General features: G+C 40.8%; 1 protein-coding gene across 5 annotated transcripts in view; it reads left to right on the plus strand.

The window, feature by feature from the left end:
• magi3a (membrane associated guanylate kinase, WW and PDZ domain containing 3a) overlaps positions 1 to 27,403 on the plus strand; it is a 279,636-nt gene that overhangs the window by 219,543 nt on the left and 32,690 nt on the right. For 3 of the 5 annotated variants that reach the window (XM_061923450.2, XM_061923475.2, XM_061923478.2), the window contains exons 10-14: positions 9,402 to 10,001; positions 14,767 to 14,798; positions 16,029 to 16,308; positions 19,452 to 19,808; positions 24,221 to 24,418. In XM_061923450.2, coding sequence (XP_061779434.2) covers positions 9,402 to 10,001; positions 14,767 to 14,798; positions 16,029 to 16,308; positions 19,452 to 19,808; positions 24,221 to 24,418 — 1,467 coding nt within the window. The remainder of the gene's footprint in view (positions 1 to 9,401; positions 10,002 to 14,766; positions 14,799 to 16,028; positions 16,309 to 19,451; positions 19,809 to 24,220; positions 24,419 to 27,403) is intronic. The other 2 variants (XM_061923467.2, XM_061923458.2) reach the window with 2 other exon arrangements.

Genomic DNA, 27,403 nt, shown 5'->3' on the forward strand with positions numbered 1-27,403 from the left:
TGACACATTAAAATGATCAGCAGCATTAACTCAGGGGCACAATTTGTAAAATAGTTTAATCTAAAACACAAATAAGTATAACATAATTTGTGCAATTTTTTTTTTTTTTATCAGAATGAGGAAGTCAGGATTTAAGAAGAACCGCTCTGAACAATGGAGAAAAAGTTGTCTCTATTTAATAGTGATATCAGCAAGGTGTCATCAAAAAACAAGTACGGATGATATGTCTTTGCATGTAAATGACAGAGTGTAAACTTGCGTGTGATATCATGTGCGATACAAGCGGCCCTGCAGAGTGTTTATTTGTGTGTGTGATATCGTTTGCGACACAAGCGGGCGTGCAGAGTGTTTACTTGTGTGTGATATCATGTGCGATACAAGCAGTCCTGCAGAGTGTCTACTTGCGTGTGATATTATGTGCAATACAAGTGGTCCTGCAGAGTGTTTACTTGTGTGTGATATCGTTTGCAACACAAGCGGCCGTGCAGAGTGTTTACTTGTGTGATATTATTTGCGATACAAGCGGTCCTGCAGAGTGTTTACTTGTGTGTGATATCATGTGCGATACAAGCAGGCCTGCAGAGTGTCTACTTGAGTGTGATATCATGTGCGATAAAAGCGGCCATGCAGAGTGTTTAATTGTCTGATATCATGTGCGATACAAGCGGTACTGCAGAGTGTTTACGTGTGTGTGATATCATGTGCGATACAAGCGGTACTGCAGAGTGTTTACGTGTGTGTGGTATCATGTGCGATACAAGCGGTCCTGCAGAGTGTCTACTTGCGTGTGATATCATATGCGATACAAGCAGCCATGCAGAGTGTTTACTTGTGTGATATCATGTGCGATACAAGCGGTCTTGCAGAGTGTTTACTTGTGTGTAATATCGTTTGCGACAAAAGCGGTCGTGCAGAGCGTTTATTTGTGTGTGATGTCGTTTGCGATACAAGCGGTCCTGCAGAGTGTTTACTTGTGTGTGATATCATATGCGAAACAAGCAGTCCTGCAGAGTGTTTACTTGTGTGTGATATCGTTTGCGATACAAGCGGTCCTGCAGAGTGTTTACTTGTGTGTGATATCATGTGCGATACAAGCGGTCCTGCAGAGTGTTTACTTGTGTGTGATATTATATGCGATACGAGCGGTCCTGCAGAGTGTCTACTTGCGTGTGATATCATGTGCGATACAAGCAGCCATGCAGAGTGTTTACTTGTGTGATATCATGTGCGATACAAGCGATCCTGCAGAGTGTCTACTTGCATGTGATATCATGCGCGATACAAGCGGTCATGCAGAGTGTTTACTTGCGTGTGATATCATGTGCGATACAAGCGGTCATGCAGAGTGTTTACTTGTGTGTGATATACTGTGCGATACAAGCAGTCCTGCAGTGTCTACTTGCGTGTGATATCATGTGCTATACAAGCGGTCATGCAGAGTGTTTACTTGCGTGTGATATCATGTGCGATACAAGCGGTCCTGCAGAATGTTTACTTGTGTGTGATATCGTTTGCGATACAAGCGGTCATGCAGAGTGTTTACTTGTGTGTGATATCATGTGCGATGCAAGCAGTCCTGCAGAGTGTTTACTTGTACAAAGCTGACAGACAGTTAACATCTAAATGACCTCCAATAAACACCCAATTTATTCTATTTTACTAAAGTAATTTACAAAAGGTAAACATGCTGGGCTATAGGCTACTAGGAGCTAGCAGCTACACAACAGCTAAGCACATAATATCACACAAGCTAGACATAGTTAATAATCATTGAGCAATAAAAGGTGACATTTGTCAATATAAACAAGTATCAAATAATTATAGTTGCAAATTACTTACACATACAAAGTCTCCAAGGCATATTAGAAAGTATCCAGTAACAAATGTGTCCGCATCATTCAACTTACTGTGTCATAAAAGGTCATAATAGATTTTATTATATTAAGGAATGGTTTTATTTGGTGGTTAATAACAAGTGGTCACTTTATTTGCATCTTGAGGATCCAGCATGCGGTCTCATTAGGGACCCTCACGCCTGTGGAATCTGCTTCGATAAGGAAAACCTGATCAGAGTCCGTCAGAGATTATTATTGATTGCGTGGGCAGCTGGAGGTCAGCCAGCCGGGAAGCAATTTAGCCCACGCTGCGGACTAATAAATCAGCCATGTGCCGCTGCCCCCTCGTACAGCATGATGTACAGTATCTCTGCAGGGATGGCAATATTATAATTGTTAATCACAATGTATTGATTGCACAACCCTTTCAAAACAAAGGCTTCTAATTCAGCTGCTGATATATTGTGTCATTTCCACTTTTACGTATTGTTCATCTACTTGTTTGTTTGAACATGTTCTATCTACAGTAATAAACACGTATTCTTCTGTTGTGTCGATACTTCAGTCTTGAATGATACTACCACTGTGGGTATCAAACTACAGTAGGGAACAGTTTCATGTGGCCCATTCCTGGGTGGGTCTCGCGCGAGAGGAAGAACGGGAAGTAATTGTTTTGCAATACAGTCTGCTGCAAATGATGGAAAGTGCCACGCTACATCGCAAATGACGTCGTAGTGCGTGTGATGTCATACCTGACACAAGCGGTCCAGCAGAGTGTTTACTTGTGTGTGATATCATACGTGATACAAGTGGTCCTGCAGAGTGTTTACTTGTGTGTGATATCATGTGCGATACAAGCGGTCCTGCAGCGTGTTTACTTGTGTGTGATTTCATGCGCGATGCAAGCGGACCTGCAGAGTGTTTATTTGTGTGTGATATCATACGTGATACAAGTGGTCCTGCACAGTGTTTACTTGTGTGTGATATCATGTGTGATACGAGCAGTCCTGCAGCATGTTTACTTGTGTGTGATATCATGTGCGATACAAGCGGTCCTGCAGCGTGTTTACTTGTGTGTGATATCATGTGCGATACAAGCGGCCCTACAGAGTGTTTACTTGTGTGTGTGATGTCATGTGCGATACAAGCAGTCCTGCAGCGTTTTACTTGTGTGTGATATCATGTGCGATACAAGCTGTCCTGCAGAGTGTTTACTTGTGTGTGATATCATGTGTGATACAAGCGGTCCTGCAGCGTGTTTACTTGTGTGTGATTTCATGCGAAGATAAGGTCCTGTTTACAAGCGGCCCTGCAGAGTGTTTGTGTGTGATATCATGTGTGATACAAGCGGTCCTGCAGCGTGTTTACTTCTGTGTGATATCATGTGCGATACAAGCAGCCCTGCAGAGTGTTTACTTGTGTGTGATATCATGTGCGATGCAAGCGGACCTGCAGAGTGTTTACTTGTGTGTGTGAGATCATGTGCGATACAAGCGGTCCTGCAGAGTGTTTACTTGTGTGTGTGAGATCATGTGCGATCCAAGCGGTCCTGCACAGTGTTTACTTGTGTGTGATACCATGTGCGATACAAGCAGCCCTGCAGCGTGTTTACTTGTGTGTGATATCATGTGCGATACAAGTGGCCGTGCAGCGTGTTTATTCATGTGTGATTTCATGTGCGATACAAGTGACCCTGCAGAGTGTTTACTTGTGTGTGATATCATGTGCGATACAAGCGGTCCTGCAGCGTGTTTACTTGTGTGTGATATCATGTGCGATACAAGCGGCCCTACAGAGTGTTTACTTGTGTGTGTGATATCATGTGCGATACAAGCGGTCCTGCAGCGTGTTTACTTGTGTGATATCATGTGCGATACAAGCGGCCCTACAGAGTGTTTACTTGTGTATGTGATATCATGTGCGATACAAGCGGTCCTGCAGCGTTTTTACTTGTGTGTGATATCATGTGCGATACAATCGGTCCTGCAGAGTGTTTACTTGTGTGTGATAGCATGTGCGATACAAGCGGCCCTGCTGAGTGTTTACTTGTGTGTGATATCATGTGCGATACAAGCGGTCCTGCAGCGTGTTTACTTGTGTGTGATATCATGTGCGATACAAGCGGCCCTCCAGAGTGTTTACTTGTGTGTGTGATATCATGTGCGATACAAGCGGTCCTGCAGCGTGTTTACTTGTGTGTGATATCATGTGCGATACAAGCGGCCCTACAGAGTGTTTACTTGTGTATGTGATGATATGTGCGATACAAGCGGTCCTGCAGCGTTTTTACTTGTGTGTGATATCATGTGCGATACAAGCTGTCCTGCAGAGTGTTTACTTGTGTGTGATATCATGTGCGATACAAGCGGTCCTGCAGCGTGTTTACTTGTGTGTGATGTCATGTGCGATACAAGCGGCCCTACAGAGTCTTTACTTGTGTGTGTGATATCATGTGCGATACCAGCGGTCCGGCAGCGTGTTTACTTGTGTGTGATATCATGTGCGATACAAGCGGCCCTACAGAGTGTTTACTTGTGTGTGTGATATCATGTGCGATACAAGCGGTCCTGCAGAGTGTTTACTTGTGTTTGTGAGATCATGTGCGATACAAGCAGTCCTGCAGCGTGTTTACTTGTGTGTGTGATATCATGTGCGGTACAAGCGGCCCTGCAGAGTGTTTACTTGTGTTTGTGAGATCATGTGCGATACAAGCAGTCCTGCAGCGTGTTTACTTGTGTGTGGTATCATGTGCGATACAAGCTGTCCTGCAGAGTGTTTACTTGTGTGTGATATCATGTGCGATACAAGCTGTCCTGCAGAGTGTTTACTTGTGTGTGATATCATGTGCGAACAAGCAGTCCTGCAGCGTGTGTACTTGTGTGTGATGTCATGTGCGATACAAGCGGTCCTACAGAGTGTTTACTTGTGTGTGTGTGATATCATGTGCGATACAAGCGGTCCTGCAGCGTGTTTACTTGTGTGTGATATCATGTGCGATACAAGCGGCCCTACAGAGTGTTTAGTTGTGTCTGTGATATCATGTGCGATACAAGCGGTCCTGCAGCTTGTTTACTTGTGTGTGATATCATGTACGATACAAGCGGACCTGCAGCGTGTTTACTTGTGTGATTTCATGCGAAGATATGGTCCTGTTTACAGCCGGCCCTGCAGAGTGTTCACTTGTGTGTGATATCATGTGCGATACAAGCGGTTCTGCAGTGTGTTTACTTCTGTGTGATATCATGTGCGATGCAAGCGGACCTGCAGAGTGTTTACTTGTGTGTGTGAGATCATGTGCGATACAAGCGGTCCTGCAGAGTGTTTACTTGTGTGTGATATCATGTACGATACAAGCGGCCCTGCAGAGTGTTTACTTGTGTGTGATATCATGTGCGATACAAGCGGACCTGCAGAGTGTTTACTTGTGTGTGTGAGATCTTGTGCGATACAATCAGTCATGCACAGTGTTTACTTGTGTGTGATACCATGTGCGACACAAGCGGCCCTGCAGCGTGTTTACTTGTGTGTGATATCATGTGCAATACAAGTGGACGTGCAGCGTGTTTATTTATGTGTGATTTCATGTGCGATACAAGTGACCCTGCAGTGTTTACTTGTGTGTGATATCATGTGCGATACAAGCGGTCCTACAGAGTGTTTACTTGTGTGTGTGATGTCATGTGCGATACAAGCAGTCCTGCAGCGTTTTACTTGTGTGTGATATCATGTGCGATACAAGCTGTCCTGCAGAGTGTTTACTTGTGTGTGATATCATGTGTGATACAAGCGGTCCTGCAGCGTGTTTACTTGTGTGTGATTTCATGCGAAGATAAGGTCCTGTTTACAAGCGGCCCTGCAGAGTGTTTGTGTGTGATATCATGTGTGATACAAGCGGTCCTGCAGCGTGTTTACTTCTGTGTGATATCATGTGCGATACAAGCAGCCCTGCAGAGTGTTTACTTGTGTGTGATATCATGTGCGATGCAAGCGGACCTGCAGAGTGTTTACTTGTGTGTGTGAGATCATGTGCGATACAAGCGGTCCTGCAGAGTGTTTACTTGTGTGTGTGAGATCATGTGCGATCCAAGCGGTCCTGCACAGTGTTTACTTGTGTGTGATACCATGTGCGATACAAGCAGCCCTGCAGCGTGTTTACTTGTGTGTGATATCATGTGCGATACAAGTGGCCGTGCAGCGTGTTTATTCATGTGTGATTTCATGTGCGATACAAGTGACCCTGCAGAGTGTTTACTTGTGTGTGATATCATGTGCGATACAAGCGGTCCTGCAGCGTGTTTACTTGTGTGTGATATCATGTGCGATACAAGCGGCCCTACAGAGTGTTTACTTGTGTGTGTGATATCATGTGCGATACAAGCGGTCCTGCAGCGTGTTTACTTGTGTGATATCATGTGCGATACAAGCGGCCCTACAGAGTGTTTACTTGTGTATGTGATATCATGTGCGATACAAGCGGTCCTGCAGCGTTTTTACTTGTGTGTGATATCATGTGCGATACAATCGGTCCTGCAGAGTGTTTACTTGTGTGTGATAGCATGTGCGATACAAGCGGCCCTGCTGAGTGTTTACTTGTGTGTGATATCATGTGCGATACAAGCGGTCCTGCAGCGTGTTTACTTGTGTGTGATATCATGTGCGATACAAGCGGCCCTCCAGAGTGTTTACTTGTGTGTGTGATATCATGTGCGATACAAGCGGTCCTGCAGCGTGTTTACTTGTGTGTGATATCATGTGCGATACAAGCGGCCCTACAGAGTGTTTACTTGTGTATGTGATGATATGTGCGATACAAGCGGTCCTGCAGCGTTTTTACTTGTGTGTGATATCATGTGCGATACAAGCTGTCCTGCAGAGTGTTTACTTGTGTGTGATATCATGTGCGATACAAGCGGTCCTGCAGCGTGTTTACTTGTGTGTGATGTCATGTGCGATACAAGCGGCCCTACAGAGTCTTTACTTGTGTGTGTGATATCATGTGCGATACCAGCGGTCCGGCAGCGTGTTTACTTGTGTGTGATATCATGTGCGATACAAGCGGCCCTACAGAGTGTTTACTTGTGTGTGTGATATCATGTGCGATACAAGCGGTCCTGCAGAGTGTTTACTTGTGTTTGTGAGATCATGTGCGATACAAGCAGTCCTGCAGCGTGTTTACTTGTGTGTGTGATATCATGTGCGGTACAAGCGGCCCTGCAGAGTGTTTACTTGTGTTTGTGAGATCATGTGCGATACAAGCAGTCCTGCAGCGTGTTTACTTGTGTGTGGTATCATGTGCGATACAAGCTGTCCTGCAGAGTGTTTACTTGTGTGTGATATCATGTGCGATACAAGCTGTCCTGCAGAGTGTTTACTTGTGTGTGATATCATGTGCGAACAAGCAGTCCTGCAGCGTGTGTACTTGTGTGTGATGTCATGTGCGATACAAGCGGTCCTACAGAGTGTTTACTTGTGTGTGTGTGATATCATGTGCGATACAAGCGGTCCTGCAGCGTGTTTACTTGTGTGTGATATCATGTGCGATACAAGCGGCCCTACAGAGTGTTTAGTTGTGTCTGTGATATCATGTGCGATACAAGCGGTCCTGCAGCTTGTTTACTTGTGTGTGATATCATGTACGATACAAGCGGACCTGCAGCGTGTTTACTTGTGTGATTTCATGCGAAGATATGGTCCTGTTTACAGCCGGCCCTGCAGAGTGTTCACTTGTGTGTGATATCATGTGCGATACAAGCGGTTCTGCAGTGTGTTTACTTCTGTGTGATATCATGTGCGATGCAAGCGGACCTGCAGAGTGTTTACTTGTGTGTGTGAGATCATGTGCGATACAAGCGGTCCTGCAGAGTGTTTACTTGTGTGTGATATCATGTACGATACAAGCGGCCCTGCAGAGTGTTTACTTGTGTGTGATATCATGTGCGATACAAGCGGACCTGCAGAGTGTTTACTTGTGTGTGTGAGATCTTGTGCGATACAATCAGTCATGCACAGTGTTTACTTGTGTGTGATACCATGTGCGACACAAGCGGCCCTGCAGCGTGTTTACTTGTGTGTGATATCATGTGCAATACAAGTGGACGTGCAGCGTGTTTATTTATGTGTGATTTCATGTGCGATACAAGTGACCCTGCAGTGTTTACTTGTGTGTGATATCATGTGCGATACAAGCGGTCCTGCAGCGTGTTTACTTGTGAGTGATATCATGTACGATACAAGCGGACCTGCAGCGTGTTTACTTGTGTGTGATTTCATGCGAAGATAAGGTCCTGTTTACAAGCGGCCCTGCAGAGTGTTTACTTGTGTGTAATATCATGTGAGATACAAGCCGTCATGCAGCGTGTTTACTTCTGTGTGATATCATGTGCGATACAAGCAGCCCTGCAGAGTGTTTACTTGTGTGTGATATCATGTGCGATGCAATCGGACCTGCAGAGTGTTTACTTGTGTGTGTGAGATCATGTGCGATCCAAGCGGACCTGTAGCGTGTTTACTTGTGTGTGATATCATGTGCGATACAATCGGTCCTGCAGAGTGTATACTTGTGTGTGATATCATTTGCGATACAAGCGGCCCTGCAGCGTGTTTACTTGTGTGTGATATCATGTGCGATACAAGTGGCCGTGCAGCGTGTTTATTTATGTGTGATTTCATGTGCGATACAAGTGACCCTGCAGAGTGTTTACTTGTGTGTGATATCATGTGCGATACAAGCGGTCCTGCAGAGTGTTTACTTGTGTGTGATATAATGTGCGATACAATCGGTCCTGCAGAGTGTTTACTTTTGTGTGATATCATGTGCGATACAAGCGGCCTGCAGGGTGTTTACTTGTGTGTGATATCATGTGCGATACAAGCAAACCTGCAGAGTGTTTACTTGTGTGTGTGAGATCTTGTGCGATACAAGCGGTCCTGCACAGTGTTTACTTGTGTGTGATACCATGTGCGACACATGCGGCCCTGCAGCGTGTTTATTTGTGTGTGATATCATGTGCAATACAAGTGGACGTGCAGCGTGTTTATTTATGTGTGATTTCATGTGCGATACAAGTGACCCTGCAGTGTTTACTTGTGTGTGATATCATGTGCGATACAAGCGGTCCTGCAGCGTGTTTACTTGTGTGTGATATTATGTGCGATACAAGCGGACCTGCAGCGTGTTTACTTGTGTGTGATATCATGTGCGATACAAGCAGTCCTTATCTTATTTCTACTTTTGACGCTTACATCTCAAACTGTGGTACATGTACCATTAGCTCTGTCTAGTGGTACGCCAATAATGACCAGTGTTACTGTTCGAACTGTAAACGTATTAAATGTACTTGTTAAATAAAACCTCTGTCTTGTTTTTAATGAATCCTTAGGCCTGGTCATTATTGTGGTACAGTGTTTTATTTTCCTATATTCCAACACAGTGTTACTGTTCAAACTACGGTTAATGTTCCAATATGAATCATACCTGTTAAATCAAACCTCTGCCTTGTTTTTGATGAATGCTTAGTCCTACTACGCTACTGCTTGAGGTGACAGGGGTCGATTTGTGTCTCCCAGGCGACGTGATCGTCGACATCAACCGGACCTGCGTCCTGGGGAAGACGCACGCGGACGTGGTGCAGATGTTCCAGTCCATCCCCGTCAACCAGTACGTGGACATGGTCCTGTGCCGCGGGTACCCGCTGCCCGAGGACTCCGGCAGCGGCGAGGACGCGTCCAAGGACTCTTCTCCCGCCGCGCCCACGCCTCAGGACCCTTACCACAAGGTCCAGGAGGCTGGGGGGACCCTGCCTCGACAGACCGCCGCCGTGCCCCCCCTGGCCAACGGGGGACGCCACCACCACCACCACCACCACCACCAGCACCAGCATCCGCACCACCAGGACGGTCCGGATCCGACGCTGCTCCAGCCCGAGCTGGTGGGCGTGTCCCTGCTGAAAGGCCCCGGGGGGTTCGGCTTCGCCATCGCCGACTCACCGCTGGGCCAGAAGGTGAAGATGATCCTGGACGCCCAGTGGTGCCGGGGGCTGCTGAAGGGCGACGTCATCAAGGAGATCAACAGACAGAACGTGCAGACGCTGAGCCACTCGCAGGTGGTGGACATCCTCAAAGACTTGCCCGTGGGCAGTGAGGTCAACGTGCTGGTGCTCCGTGGAGGTGAGCGGATAAAAAAAAAACCGACTTGAATGTGAGAAATACACCACACAAATCATTATATTCTTTTTCCTGCCCGCTTGTTGCTAGGCAGAGTTTATGGGGCACACCCAATCACACACCAAGGCGGTCCTTCTCAAATAGTCTTTTTTCATTCTTGAACCATACTCAAGCCTCCAGCTAGGTGGCAGCACTGCTCCAGTTAATCAACAGGCTCAAGTACACGCGTGTTGTTGTTTTTTTTTAATTTTTTTAATTTAATTTTTTTTTTTTTTTCAGGTAGATCGTATATTTCAGGGGTCGGCAACCCGCGGCTCTAGAGCCGCATGCGGCTCTTTAGCGCCGCCCTAGTGGCTCTCTGGAGCTTTTTCAAAAAATTTATGAAAAATGGAAAAAGATGAGGGGAAAAAATATATTTTTGTTTTAAAATGGTTTCAGTAGGAGGACAAACATGACACAAACCTCCCTAATTGTTACAAAGCACACTGTTCATATTAAACATGCTTCACTGATTTGAGTATTTGGCGAGCGCCGTTTTGTCCTACTAATTTTGGCGGTCCTTGAACTCACAGTAGTTTGTTTACATGTATAACTTTCTCCGACTTTCTAGGACGTGTTTTATGCCACTTCTTTTTCTGTCTCATCTTGTCCACCAAACTTTTAAGGTTGTGCATGAAAGGTGAGTTTTGTTGATGTTATTGACTTGTGTGGAGTGCTAATCAGACATATTTGGTCACTGCGTGACTGCAAGCTAATCGATGCTAGCAGGCTATTTAGGCTAGCTATATGTACATATTGCATCATTATGCCTCATTTGTAGCTATATTTGAGGTCATTTAGTTTCCTTTAAGTCCTCTTAATTCCATGACACACTATCTGTATGTAATATGGCTTTTAATTTTTTGCGGCTCCAGACAGATTTGTTTTTGTATTTTTGGTCCAATATGGCTCTTTCAACATTTTGGGTTGCCGACCCCTGGTATAGTTGATGTAGATGCCCATATCGGCTGTTCAGATTTACAAACCCCGTTTCCATATGAGTTGGGAATTTGTGTTGGATGTAAATATAAACGGAATACAATGATTTGCAAATCCTTTTCAACCCATATTCAGTTGAATATGCTACAAAGACAACATATTTGATGATCAAACTGATAAAAAAAATTTTTTTTGCAAATAATCATTAACTTTAGAATTTGATGCCAGCAATACGTGACAAAGAAGTTGGGAAAGGTGTCAATAAATACTGATAAAGTTGAGGAATGCTCATCAAACACTTATTTGGAACATCCCACAGGTGAACAGGCAAATTGGGAACAGGTGGGTGCCATGATTGGGTATAAAAGTAGACTCCATGAAATGCTCAGTCATTCACAAACAAGGATGGGGCGAGGGTCACCACTTTGTCAACAAATGCGTGAGCAAATTGTTGAACAGTTTAAGAAAAACCTTTCTCAACCAGCTATTGCAAGGAATTTAGGGATTTCACCATTTACGGTCCGTAATATCATCAAAGGGTTCAGAGAATCTGGAGAAATCACTGCACGTAAGCAGCTAAGCCCGTGACCTTGGATTCCTCAGACTGTACTGCATCAACAAGCGACATCAGTGTGTAAAGGATATCACCACATGGGCTCAGGAATACACTATCAGTAACTATAGTTGGTCGCTTCAAGTTAAAACTCTCCTATGCAAGGCGAAAACCGTTTATCCAGTGCGACTTATATATGTTTTTTTCCTTCTTTATTATGCATTTTCGGCAGGTGCGACTTATACTCCGGTGCGACTTATACTCCGAACAATACGGTATATACGTCGCACTGGAGTATAAGTCGCATTTTTTGGGGACATTTATTTGATTAAATCCAACACCAAGAATAGACATTTGAAAGGCAATTTAAAATAAATAATGAATAGTGAACAACAGGCTGAATAAGTGTATATTATATGAGGCATAAATAACCAACTGAGAACGTGCCTGGTATGTTAACGTAACAAATTATGGTAAGAGTCATTCAAATAACTATAACATATAGAACATGCTATACGTTTACCAAACAATCTGTCACTCCTAATCGCTAAATCCGATGACATTTTATACGTCTAGTCTCTTACGTGAATGAGCTAAATAATATTATTTGATATTTTACGGTAATGTGTTAATAATTTCACACATAATTCGCTCTTGAGTATAAACTATGAAAAAAACCGCGACTTATAGTCCGAAAAATACGTTATATATGTTGTGAAATGAGTTACATACACATAAACATTGTGTAAATGTTTATTTACATGCTTTAATTGTTTCCAAACGGTGTCTGTAACACGGCAGTAAAACAGCTGATCAAACAAAACAGACCCACTAGCTGCGCAAGCTAAACAGACTAAATAACTCCACGGTGACGTTTTGGTGAATTTACTGAGGAATTTGTGAAAGTGAAACAATACAAAAGGAATGCCGTTGTAATTTAATAATGCTAACACAGACACTCGTAAACGTGCTAGCATATTAGCTAATGCTAACGACGTCAGCTTGATTACATTAGGATACATGCATGGAAACACTCCTACAGACATCACACATGGGACGCTTTAGCAAGTAAGAATTGTTTTAGTTGTATTGTAAAACGTACAAAAGTTGCTTGGAATGACGAATGACGACGCTATGGACAATTAGAAGCCTGAACGGCACTTCTACTTCCGGTTCAAGGCTTTAAACAGCATGATAAGATGTAGGGAACCTTGATCGGATGCAAAGTGAAGAACAATCAGGCAGGCTTTTATTTTGAACTAATCACCTTTCAACTCTTGAGTCAGGGCAATAAAACAATGGTTATGGATTCTGGCAACTGGGCGATAAGGTTTCACAAAAAGGTGGGGAAAAAAAAAACCTGAAAATCAACTTGAAAGGAGGAAACAACAAATATCAATCTCTAACTACACTAGCGAGGAATATACAGTAACTATGACATTTAAAAACAGAAAACACTCCAGAAGGAGGGAAAAACAATGGGCTATAAAATTCTACGCTGGATCAGGTGTGTCTCCTGATTGACAACCGGGGGCATGTGTTTTTCCAAATTGACAACCAGAAACAATTCTGTCTCCTGATTGACCACCATGGGACATGTGTCTCCTGATTGACAACCAAGGACAAGTATGTCTCCTGATTGACAACCAAAGACAAGTATGTCTCCTGATTGACAACCAAGGACAAGTATGTCTCCTGATTTACAACCAAGGACAAGTATGTCTCCTGATTTACAACCAAAGACAAGTATGTCTCCTGATTGACAACCAAGGACAAGTATGTCTCCTGATTGACAACCAAGGACAAGTATGTCTCCTGATTTACAACCAAAGACAAGTATGTCTCCTGATTGACAACCAAGGACAAGTATGTCTCCTGATTTACAACCAAAGACAAGTATGTCTCCTGATTGACAACCAAGGACAAGTATGTCTCCTGATTGACAACCAAGGACAAGTATGTCTCCTGATTTACAACCAAAGACAAGTATGTCTCCTGATTGACAACCAAGGACAAGTCTGTCTCCTGATTGACAACCAAAGACAAGTCTGTCTCCTGATTGACAACCAAGGACAAGTATGTTTCCTGATCAACAACCAAGGACAAGTCTGTCTCCTGATCGGCAACCAAGGACAAGTCTGTCTCCTGATTTACAACCAAAGACAAGTCTGTCTCCTGATTCACAACCAAAGACAAGTCTGTCTCCTGATTGAAAACCAACGACAAGTATGTCTCCTGATTGACAACCAAGGACAAGTCTGTCTCCTGATTGACAACCAAGGACAAGTCTGTCTCCTGATTTACAACCAAGGACAAGTATGTCTCATGATTACAACCAAAGACAAGTCTGTCTCCTGATTGACAACCAAGGACAAGTATGTCTCCTGATTGACAACCAAGGACAAGTATGTCTCCTAATTGACAACAAAGGACAAGTCTGTCTCCTGATTGACAACCAAGGACAAGTCTGTCTCCTGATTGACAACCAAGGACAAGTCTGTCTCCTGATTGACAACCAAGGACAAGTCTGACTCCTGATTGACAACCAAGGACAAGTCTGTCTCCTGATTGACAACCAAAGATATGTCTGTCTCCTGATTGACAACCAAGGACAAGTCTGTTTCCTGATTGACAACCAAGGACAAGTCTGTCTCCTGATCGACAACCAAGGACAAGTCTGTCTCCTGATCGACAACTAAGGACAAGTCTGTCTCCTGATTGACAACCAAGGACAAGTCTGTCTCCTGATTGACAACTAAGGACAAGTCTGTCTCCTGATCGACAACCAAGGACAAGTATGTCTCCTGATTGACAACCAAGGACAAGTCTGTCTCCTGATCGACAACCAAGGACAAGTCTGTCTCCTGATTGACAACCAAAGACAAGTCTGTCTCCTGATTGACAACCAAGGACAAGTCTGTCTCCTGATTGACAGCTAGGGCAGGTGTTTCTCCAAACTGACAACTAGAAATAATAATGTCTCCTGATTGACCACCATGGGACAGGTGTGTCTCCTGATTGACAATCAGGCAGAGGTGAGGTAACCAGCACTCTGAGCAAAGGCCATCAATACAGGCCAAAACAGGAAGTGCAGGCTGAAAATAAGAGCGCTGGACAAGAAGTTGTACTAAAACACAAACAAGTTATAAACAGCCATGCAAGATGACACAAATACTAATGTAGGTATACAATTATTGTCAGCATCTAATTTATTTACTTGTTCCTCTCTGCTTGTAGGTCAGACATCGCCTGTGAAATCATTGAAACCGGTAAGTACATACTTCAGTAATACATAGTGGCCACATTAATGCCACTTTTAGGATATTTAGCATTTTAGCATCCTTGTATGCGCAGCTAGTGTGTTGTTAGCGCATATTGATTACAACGGAACCTCGATTTACAAACTTCATTGGTTCTTGAGCAGGGTGTGTACGATCGAAAAGTTTGTATATGGAAGCAGATCTGTCCATAAGAAACAATATAAATATGAATACAAAAAGTCTGTATTTTAGTGAAGGTTTATACACTTTGAACACACAATAAAGTACGACACAGTACGTATATCACACAAACATAACAAGGAGGATCAGCTTTATTAACAAACTAAAACGACGACGACAACCTGAACAGTCTAGTAAATGCATCCACACAGAAGTCCCTTTGGTGCCCTCACAAACGATCAGAAATCACAAACATCTTTAACTTTTGACAACCATAGGATTTTTAGCATCCTTGTGTGTGCAGCTATTATATTGTTAGCGCGTATAAATTACGGTGGAACCTCAATGTACAAAAGTCATCAATTCTTAAGCAGGGTTTGTATATGGAAGCATATTTCTCCATAAGAAGCAATGTAAATATGAATAACAAAAGTCCGTATTTTAGTGAAGGTTTGTACAAAATAAAGTACTATCCTGTTCGTATATCACACAAACATAACAAGGAGGATCAGCTTTATTAACAAACTAAACTGACGACGACAACCTGAACAGTCTAGTACATGCATCCACACAGAAGTCCCTCTGGTGCCCTCACAAACGATCAGAAATCACAAATATCCTTAACTTTTGACAACCATAGGATTTTTAGCATCCTTGTGTGCGCAGCTATTATATTGTTAGCGCGTATTAATTACGGTGGAACCTCAATGTACAAACTTAATCGGTTCTTAAGCAGGGTTTGTATATGGAAGCATATTTCTCCATAAGAAGCAATGTAAATATGAATAACAAAAGTCCGTATTTTAGTGAAGGTTTGTACAAAATAAAGTACTATACAGTACGTATATCACACAAACATAACAAGGAGGATCAGCTTTATTAACAAACTAAAATGACGACGACAACCTGAACAGTCGAGTACATGCATCCACACAGAAGTACCTTTGGTGCCCTCACAAACGATCAGAAGTCACAAACATCGTTAACTTTAACAACCATATTGCTACAATAATAAAAAGTAAAATCCACTCACTATCCTGTCTGGCGCTTCTGTTCCAGAGCACGGCGCCCACGCCTCAGCTGGCTTCCCAGCATGCATCACAACCGACGCTCCCGCCTGCCTCCCAGCCCGCCCCTCAGCACACGCCTCGCCACAGCCACCCTTCGCCCGTCACGCAGGCGCAGCGACCGGAGCTGATCGACAGCGCCGAGGCCCCGGGCCACGCCGAGGTGCCCCCCAACCCGCTCTCCTTCCCCGCCAACGCCGCGCGCACGTCTTCGCCCAAACCGGACGCTTCAGAACTCTACCTCAAGTCCAGGGCCATGGTGGATAGCCAGCGTACGTATCACTTCCTTTAGGGCATTAATTCAAATATTGCATTAATACAAACTACTATTTCAAGATAAAATCATTTAAAAGGATAAAATAATTTAAAAGGGTTTATTTATGCTATTTATTTAAGCATATTTCACTCTGGGGGTCAACAAGTACTGCTTTGTGTAATTACGAGTTTGCAGGTTAAATATCTGATACGAGGAATTATAGCGACAAACTGATAACATCAAATATTTGATAAAATATGTTATCAAACATCAAATATTACACTTTGAAAATTGGTTTGGGTAAATATTGCATATTTTGTGTTTTTGCCATTAAAACTTTTTTTTTTTATAGGAAAACAAGGGCATTTTTTTAAACCCAATTAAGGTCATATAATGTGATATTTCAATAACGTTAACTGTAAGCAGGCTATTGTTAGCATGTTAGCGCAGTACTGCTAGTATGCTAACGTTAGAATGCTAAGTTTTTTCTACGTTCATTTTGTAAGTATACACCTCATTCATATTTTGGTACTTGGTGCATGCTAAAGTTAGCAGCCTAGCATTTTAAACCATTTTTTGGGGTACACACCTAAAATTAATATATTTTGGTACTTCACACACGTTACAGTTAGCATTTTAATATGTGCACATGAGCATGCTAGATTTTTTTTTTTAACCCAATTTAGGTCATATATTGTGATATTTCACTAATGTTAACTGTAAGCAGGCTATTGTTAGCATGTTAGCACAGTACTGCTAGCATGCTAACGTTAGCATGCTAACTTTTTTTTACGTTCATTTTGTAGGTATACACCTCAGTCATATTTTGGTACTTGGTGCATGCTAAAGTTAGCAGCCTAGCATTTTAAACCATTTTTTGGGGTACACACCTCAAATTATTATATATTGGTACTTGACATACGTTACAGTTAGCATTTTAACATGTTAACAAGAGCATGCTAGATTTTTTTTGTAACCCAATTTAGCTCATATATTGTGATATTTCACTGATGTTAACTGTAAGCAGGCTATTGTTAGCATGTTAGCACTGTACTGCTAGCATGCTAATGTTAGAATGCTAACTTTTTTCTACGTTCATTTTGTAGGTATACACCTCAGTCATATTTTGGTACATGATGCATGCTAACGTTAGCAGGCTAACATTTTAAACAATTGTTTTGGGTTACAAATGATATGATTTTTGATAAAATATATAAACCAACATTTTCTGGGCTATTTTCACCATTTTTTTTTCAGGAGGAGCGGGAGGGGGAAACATCATACTTCAACACATCATACCTTATCAGCCACCTTAAACGCCGACATCGCTACGACGGTGTTCCGAAAGCCGATAAAGACTGAGATAGTTGCTGTTCTAGGTTCTTTCTGGCTACCGATTAACGTCTGATACAATATTTTGATCATTTTGTTGCACGTCACGTCCGGCTTGCGGACTCGGCACAGGATTTGTCGTGGAATTTCAAATTAGTGTTGTCACGCCAACAAAGCAAACATGCCTATTAAAAAAAGGCCTTAAAAAAGTAAGTCTCAACTTTTGAAAAAGCTCATTTACACTGGATATGCCATACAAATGCTACGGATTAGCATTAGCGATTTTACATGGCGATTTCAACACCTCTGAATTTGTAAATGCAAACTTTAACTAAGATGCATGTAACAATCAAACAGCTGGTGTGTAACAAGTACACTACTTATTAGTATTAACACTTTGTAGGACTCAACTTAATGGCAAACACTACTCCCTAACTACGGAAACACACCTATGACAAACTGCAATAAATCCTTACTTGTTGTGATATGTTTGTATATCCACTAAAAAAAGAGAAATTATTGATTATTGCTGCAACACATTGACTCTCTACAGTCGATACACATCTGCCATCTACTGTCTTGGAATTGCAACTGCAGGCAAAATCTACAGCAAATAACTCGGAAATGTTTATTTAACGCTAACAAACGATAATAAGAAGTGTTATTATAAGAACGGTTATTATTAACTAACTTTTGTTACATTTAAAAAAGGGGATTTTATCATTAACACAAATTAAGATTGGTATCTCTCCAAGGATTAACCGTGGCAAAAAAAGAGAGAGAAGCGGCACGTCAACCGGTCTAAAACAGAGTCTATTTAAAGGCTAGAGTATACAGATGAGTTTTAAGGTGGGACTTAAATGCTTCTACTGAGGTGGCATCTCTAACTGTTGCTTGTAGAACCTTCCAGAGTACTGAGGCCCGAATAGAAAACGCTCCAGAGCCCGCAGACTTTCTGTGGGCTCTGGGAATCACTAGATTTGTGAACACACAAGTACCAAAAATTGCTACCGTTGAGTAATCGGTATTGAATCCCACAAAGAAAGGTGTGCACAAACTACACTTAAATGTATATTTAAAAATAATAGACATAAACGAGTTATCGGTATCGAGAAGGGGACGGGGAGTAGTAGTCCGTGGGTGCGCGTATTGTGTATAAGCCTGGAAGTCGCTTTGCTCGGCGTTCACGGAACAGAGTCAACATCTCATGTGTCTTTGAAGAAGGGATCTTTCAGGGCGTCTTAGTTGTTTACAGGACGGCCGGGTGTCGGGACAGTCGCGAATGATTGTTTCTGGTTAGGCGAGCAAACACAAATCCAATGGTTTCTCAGCTCTGATTGTCCGTTCTGGCTCTCAAATTGATGGTCATTTCGCCTCGTAGAGTAGAAAGCTTCTCCGAGAACTTGTCCAATTTGTGATTCAACTCCCAGACGGCCGAAGTCTGAGTGCCCGTGCAATGCATCGCGGCGGGCAGCCTTTGGGCTCCTTGAACACCTACCATCGTCATCCGAATGTTGTCGATAGACCAGTGCAACTGTTAGTCCAATCAGCAGATGCGATGCTATCAAAGATATCGTCGAGAAGACCTTTGCAATTGAGATGAGAGACCAGGTTATCAATTCCATGTTTTAGGCTTCGGAGAACCGAGCAAGAGAGAGGCTGTTAGAAAGTTAAGACCAGACCAGGACAAAGAAGCCAAGCAGGAGAGATAAGAGAGGGAGGGGGGAATGTGTCCGCCTTCATTCAGAGCCAGAAGAGAATATATGCATATGGAAGTATGTCAAATGAAAGATGTGTTTTTTGTAAATATGTATTGTTGGTCTGCAGCTTCATACACCAAAGACTTGGACGTTTTCATCAAGAGGAACCAAGAGTCAGGCTTCGGCTTCAGAGTCCTTGGAGGCGAAGGCCCGGATCAACCGGTCAGTTCCATCCCACTTCACTTCTCAAACATATTCCTAATAATCACCTCCTCACGCTTTTGTCCGCAGGTGTACATCGGCGCCATCGTCCCGCTGGGCGCGGCCGAGAAGGACGGGCGCCTGCGAGCAGGTGACGAGCTGCTGTGTATAGACGGCGTGCCGGTGAAGGCCAAATCCCACAAACAGGTCCTGGAGTTGATGACAAACGCGGCGCGGAACGGCCAAGTCCTGCTCACCGTGCGCAGGAAACTCTCGTACTCAGGTGGGGCTTCTGCTGCATTATTTACATCGGGGGGGCCCAAACATTGTCCACTGAGGGCCACAGACCGACAAATCAAGGGCTTCGGCGGCCATTTCCACCCGCAAAACCAGGACTACGAACTAGAAAAATGCGAATTCGGTAGAAATGTATTGTGAACGCTGAAGAGCCAAAGCCGAACTGAAATGCTAACAAGATAGCGTCAAGTAAAAAAAAAAAAAAGAGCAAAATGCCGGGGAAAAAAAGCTAGCATGCTACCAGTACTGTGCTAACATGCTAACAATAGCGTGCTTACAGTTAACATCAGTAAAATACCACAGTATATGACCTAAATTGGGTTAAAACAAATCTAGCATGCTCATGTTAGCATGTTAAAATGCTAACTGTCACGTGTCTCAAGTACCAAAATATAATTTGAGGTTGTAACCCCAAAAAATTGTTTAAAATGCTAGCCTGCTAACGTTAGCAAAATATGACTGAGGTGTTTACCTACAAAATTAACGTAGAAAAAAGTTATTATTCTAACGTTAGCATGCTAACAGTTCTGTGCTAACATGCTAACAATAGTGTGCTTACAGTTAACATCAGTGAAATATCACAATATATGACCTAAATTGGGTTAAAAAAAAAATCTAGCATGCTCATAATAACATGTTAAAATGCTAACTGTAACATGTCTCAAGTAACAAAATATAAGTTGAGGTTGTAACCCCAAAAAATTGTTTCAAATGCTAGCCTGCTAACGTTAGCATGCATCAAGTACCAAAATATGACTGAGGTGTTTACCTACAAAATTAAGGTAGAAGAAAGTTATTATTCTAACGTTAGCATGCTAACAGTACTCTGTTAACATGCTAACAATAGCCTGCTTACAGTTAACATCAGTGAAATATCACAATATATGACCTAAATTGGGTTAAAAAAATATCTAGCATGCTCATGTTATCCTGTTAAAATGCTAACTGTAACGTGTGTCAGGTACCAAAATATAATAATTTGAGGTGTGTACCCCAAAAACATTTTTAAAATGCTAGCCTGCTATTGTTAGCATGCATCAAGTACCAAAATATGACTGAGGTGTATACCTACAAAATGAACGTAGAAAAAAAGTTAGCATTCTAACATTAGCATGCTAACAGTACTGTGCTAACATGCTAACAATAGCGTGCTTACAGTTAACATCAGTGAAATATCACAATATATGACCTAAATTGGGTTAAAAAAAATCTAGCATGCTCATAATAACATGTTAAAATGCTAACTGTAACGTGTCTCAAGTATCAAAATATAATTTGAGGTTGTAACCCCAAAAAATGGTTTAAAATGCTAGGCTGCTAACGTTAGCATGCATCAAGTACCAAAATATGACTGAGGTGTTTACCTACAAAATGAACGTAGAAAAAAGTTAGCATTCTAACATTAGCATGCTAACAGTACTCTGCTAACATGCTAACAATAGCCTGCTTACAGTTAACATCAGTGAAATATCACAATATATGACCTAAATTGGGTTAAAAAAATATCTAGCATGCTCATGTTATCCTGTTAAAATGCTAACTGTAACGTGTGTCAGGTACCAAAATATAATAATTTGAGGTGTGTACCCCAAAAACATTTTTAAAATGCTAGCCTGCTATTGTTAGCATGCATCAAGTACCAAAATATGACTGAGGTGTATACCTACAAAATGAACGTAGAAAAAAAGTTAGCATTCTAACATTAGCATGCTAACAGTACTGTGCTAACATGCTAACAATAGCGTGCTTACAGTTAACATCAGTGAAATATCACAATATATGACCTAAATTGGGTTAAAAAAAATCTAGCATGCTCATAATAACATGTTAAAATGCTAACTGTAACGTGTCTCAGGTATCAAAATATAATTTGAGGTTGTAACCCCAAAAAATGGTTTAAAATGCTAGGCTGCTAACGTTAGCATGCATCAAGTACCAAAATATGACTGAGGTGTTTACCTACAAAATGAACGTAGAAAAAAGTTAGCATTCTCACATTAGCATGCTAACAGTACTGTGCTAACAATAGTGTGCTTACAGTTAACATCAGTGAAATATCACATTATATGACCTAAATTGGGTTGGAAAAAAACAAAATCTAGCATCCTCATGTATACATGTTAAAATGCTAACTGTAACATGTGTCAAGTACCAATATATAATAATTTGAGGCGTGTAACCCAAATAAATGGTTTAAAATGCTAGCCTGCTAACGTTAGCATGCATCAAGTACCAAAATATGACTGAGGTTTATACCTACAAAATTAACGTAGAAAAAAGCTAGCATTCTAACGTTAGCATGCTAACACTACTGTGCTAACATGCTAACAATAGCCTGCTTTACAGTTAACGTTATTGAAATATCACAATATATGACATTAATCGGGTTAAAAAATAATTCCCTTGTTTTCCTAAAAAAACAAAAAAAAAAAACATTTTAATGGCAAAAGCACAAAATATGCAATATTTACCCCAAACCAATTTTCAAAGTGTAATATTTGATACGAAGTAATTGGAACCTCAAATATGGCAACAATTCATAACAACATTGATTTTGATTCATTATAATTTTTTGAAAAATGACAGTGAGAAAATAAATGTACCCCAAAGGTCTCTGGGATCTAAAAGGCCTCCAATCACAAAAGTGTTAAAAATAAGTCATACATAAATAGATATTATTGTAAATATAAACGGAATGCAATGATTTGCAAATAATTTTCAACCCATATTCAATTGAATGCACGACAAAGACAAGATATTTGATGTTGAAACTCATAAACTTTATTTTTTTTTGCAATTAATAATTAACTTTGAATTTCATGTGCCAAAGTAGTTGGGAAAGGGCATGTTCACCACTGTGTTACATGGCCTTTCCTTTTAACAACACTCTGTAAACGTTTGGGAACTGAGGAGACACATTTTTTAAGCTTCTCAGGTGGAATTCTTTCCCATTCTTGCTTGATGTACAGCTTAAGTTGTTCAACAGTCCGGGGTCTCCATTGTGGTATTTTAGGCTTCATAATGCGCCACACATTTTCAATGGGAGACAGGTCTGGACTACAGGCAGGCCAGTCTAGTACCCGCACTCTTTTACTATGAAGCCACGTTGATGTAACACGTGGCTTGGCATTGTCTTGCTGAAATAAGCAGGGGCGTCCATGGTAACGTTGTTTGGATGGCAACATATGTTGCTCCAAAACCTGTATGTACCTTTCAGCATTAATGGCGCCTTCACAGATGTGTAAGTTACCCATGTCTTGGGCACTAATACACCCCCATACCATCACACATGCTGGCTTTTCAACTTTGCGCCTATAACAATCCGGATGGTTCTTTTCCTCTTTGGTCCGGAGGACACAACGTCCACAGTTTCCAAAAACAATTTGAAATGTGGACTCGTCAGACCACAGAACACTTTTCCACTTTGTATCAGTCCGTCTTAGATGAGCTCAGGCCCAGCGAAGCCGACAGCGTTTCTGGGTGTTGTTGATAAACGGTTTTCGCCTTGCATAAGAGAGTTTTAACTTGCACTTACAGATGTAGCGACCAACTGTAGTTACTGACAGTGGGTTTCTGAAGTGTTCCTGAGCCCATGTGGTGATATCCTTTACACACTGATGTCGCTTGTTGATGCAGTACAGCCTGAGGGATCGAAGGTCACGGGCTTAGCTGCTTACGTGCAGTGATTTCTCCAGATTCTCTGAACCCTTTGATGATATTACGGACCGTAGATGGTGAAATCCCTAAATTCCTTGCAATAGCTGGTTGAGAAAGGTTTTTCTTAAACTGTTCAACAATTTGCTCACGCATTTGTTGACAAAGTGGTGACCCTCGCCCCATCCTTGTTTGTGAATGACTGAGCGTTTCATTAAATCTACTTTTATACCCAATCATGGCACCCACCTGTTTCCAATTAGCCTGTTCACCTGTGGGATGTTCCAAATAAGTGTTTGATGAGCATTCCTCAACTTTCTCAGTATTTATTGCCACCTTTCCCAACTTCCTTGTCACGTGTTGCTGGCATCAAATTCTAAAGTTAATGATTATTTGCAAAAAAAAAATGTTTATGAGTTTGAACATCAAATATGTTGTCTTTGTAGCATATTCAACTGAATATGGGTTGAAAATGATTTGCAAATCATTGTATTCCGTTTATATTTACATCTAACACAATTTCCTAACTCATATGGAAACGGGGTTTGTATATAATAAGTGACAGTTTTAAAGAAACAAAAACAGCCAGCATGGCAGTTTTGTGTTATTAGACTCAACATTGCTACTTTTAATTGTTACATTTTGCTCTTAATTACGACAGGGATGTTTTATTCCTGTTTTAAAAAAAAGCATAATTCCCTGGACTTGTGTGTGCAAAAAGCAAAGGATGTGTTTGTGTGTCAGACGGCGGGGGAAGGGAGGACGATGGCGGCCCGCAGGTATCAGCAGTTGTTGTCAGCAACTCTCCTAAGACGCCTCGGGGGGAAGCGCTGAAGGCCCATCCTTCTCGACAGGAGTCCTTCGATGTCACGCTGCAGCGCAGAGACAACGAAGGCTTCGGTTTCGTCATCCTCACCTCCAAGAACAAGCCCCCGCCTGGAGGTTAGATTCCTGTTTTGCTATTTTCTGACGGTTTTTTGACTCAGTCAGTGGCGTGTTTGACACGTACTGATCATGCACGCGTCTTTTTGTCAGGGCAAGAATCTGCAAAATGGTGCGGGGATGGGGTCTGTTTTGGATTTTTTTCTATTCCATAAAGAAAAGTCCAGAGAAAGCGATAGTCTTTTAAGTAGAGTGCAACCTCCATCTACAAACATTAATGTAAACCTGAATAATTGGTTCCAGCCTCGACAAAAGTCTAGATTTTAGTGAAAACTGCACATTTTGATATATGTATACAGTATATATGTATGTATATTTGTGTGTGTGTATATATATATATATATATATATATATATATATATATGTATATATATATATATATACTGTATATATGTATGTGTATACTGTGTATATATATGTGTATACTGTATATATATATATGTGTACATATATATATATATATATATATATATATATATATATATATATATATATATATATATATGTGTATATGTATACATCTGTATGTATATGTGTATATATGTACATATATATAGCTATAAACAGTATATATATATATATATATATATATATACTATATATTCATATAGTATATATATACTGTTTATAGCTATATGTATGTACATATATACACATATACATATAAACATACAGATGTATACATATATACATATGAATAGACATAATATATATATATATATATATATATATATATATATATATATATATATATATATATATATATATATATATATATATCAGAGGTGGCACCAAGTCATTGCTTTGCAAGTCACAAGTAAGTCTCAAGTCTTTACCCTCAAGTATCGAGTCAAGTCCCGAGTCAAGACAGGGCAAGTCCAAAGTCAAGACTGGAAAGTCTCAAGTCAAGTCCCAAGTATATATATATATATGTGTATATGTATACATCTGTATGTATATGTGTATATATGTACATATATATAGCTATAAACAGTATATATATATATATATATATATATATATATATATATATATACTATATATTCATATAGTATATATATATACTGTTTATAGCTATATGTATGTACATATATACACATATACATATAAACATACAGATGTATACATATGAATAGACATTATATATATATATATATATATATATATATATATATATATATATATATATATATATATATATATATATATATATATATATATATATATATATCAGAGGTGGGACCAAGTCATTGCTTTGCAAGTCACAAGTAAGTCCCAAGTCTTTACCCTCAAGTCTCGAGTCAAGTCCTGAGTCAAGACAGGGCAAGTCCGAGTCAAGTCCAAAGTCAAGACTGGAAAGTCTCAAGTCAAGTCCCAAGTCCTGCATTTTGAGTCCTTTCAAGTCGTTTAACCACAGACTAATTTAAGTGCATTTGAAATTGCAGGGAAAAAGATAGGGCTGACATTGCACTTCAAAATAGCACTATTAACCAGTCATTTTAAACATGTAACTCATTCCTTTACAGAATAAACACAATGAAAAAAACAAGTGCAACTGTACTTATTTGCACCAAAGTGTTAACATTGTATTTCCATGGCATATTGCATTGTAACTAGTTCCACAGCAGTTTCTATCCTGTTCTTACCTTATCTCATTGATCTCATCTCATACTGTATGTGTGTTGATGTGTGCGTACACATGAAAAACATAACAAATACATGAACATAACAATGAACAGAGTTGTACTTTTTAGATGTCAGGGCCCCATGCAATATGTACACATATTCTTAATATAGTATACATTTTAACTGACCTTTATTTGACTATGTTTGTGTTTTTGTAGGTAGGCTAAAATACGCGGTGCTGCTGACTGCCGTCTAACGTTACGTTACTGTGTGTGATACATTGACTAACGTTACGTTACTGTGTGTGATACATTGACTTAACGTAACGTTATGTATAGGTACCTCATGCAACCCTGCTTAAAAAAAAATCACTTGACAAAAAGTATGAATAAGGTAGCAAACTGCAGTGGACGCAACAGATTGCCGTGTTTGCAATGACGTTATAACCATAGACATCTTATAAGTAGACGCAGCATTGGTTGCTGTGACGTGAGCAATTTGGCCGCCATCTTGAAGTGGTGATGAGGAGCCGGCGAGCAGCCTAAACTGACAGTTGAAAGGTAGAAAACAAAGATGTCCGCTCAAATGAGCGGACTGTTGAAAATAGGAATCGGGGGATTACTTTTCACAAGTAAGATTTAACATTAACGTACTATTGGTTGTATTTTATGAAAATAATATTAGCACAGAGTTGAGAAGGATCAAAGATCTTCAATATTTGTATGTGAAAATCACAAAGAAATCTTCTGGGGGAGGATGACGTCCCTACAGGGGTTTGGTTTACAAACTTTCAGCCCCACCAAGAACAAAATTCACCAGCCACTACTGATTATGATGCATTCTCATTTTAGGCAAAGTATAAGACAATACTTTCTTAACAGTATAATTGTAACCAGGAATCAGTCTTCAAGTAACAATATTCAAATACTAACATTGTTGGGTTAAACAGAATTTGGTTTTATTCTGAATCCAGTGAAACAGATAGGTGGTTTTAGCTGATATAAAGACTTTCAGGTGTTTATATATGTTTGAGTATTTGGCAGATGCTTTTATCCAAAGCGACTTACATAAAATAATACATATAAAACAATCACTGCAAACATTATCATTTAAGGGAAGAATGTAATAGAAAATATCAATACAAAGTGTCAAGACAGAATAAACTCTCTGCTGCTGAAGCAACAGAGATACAGTCTATAGGTCCCTATGATATATATAGATATCTAATGTATTCATACATTGTTTATGTAGGATACACGCATATGTATATATAACCTAATCATATTGTTTCTTCAATTTAAAAATAGCTTACCGTTTTTTCCCCCCTTCTCTGGGATTGTATTCCCAGTTTTGATCTCG

The sequence above is a fragment of the Nerophis lumbriciformis genome, linkage group LG01 (genome assembly GCF_033978685.3).
Source record: "Nerophis lumbriciformis linkage group LG01, RoL_Nlum_v2.1, whole genome shotgun sequence".
Lineage (NCBI taxonomy): Eukaryota > Metazoa > Chordata > Actinopteri > Syngnathiformes > Syngnathidae > Nerophis > Nerophis lumbriciformis.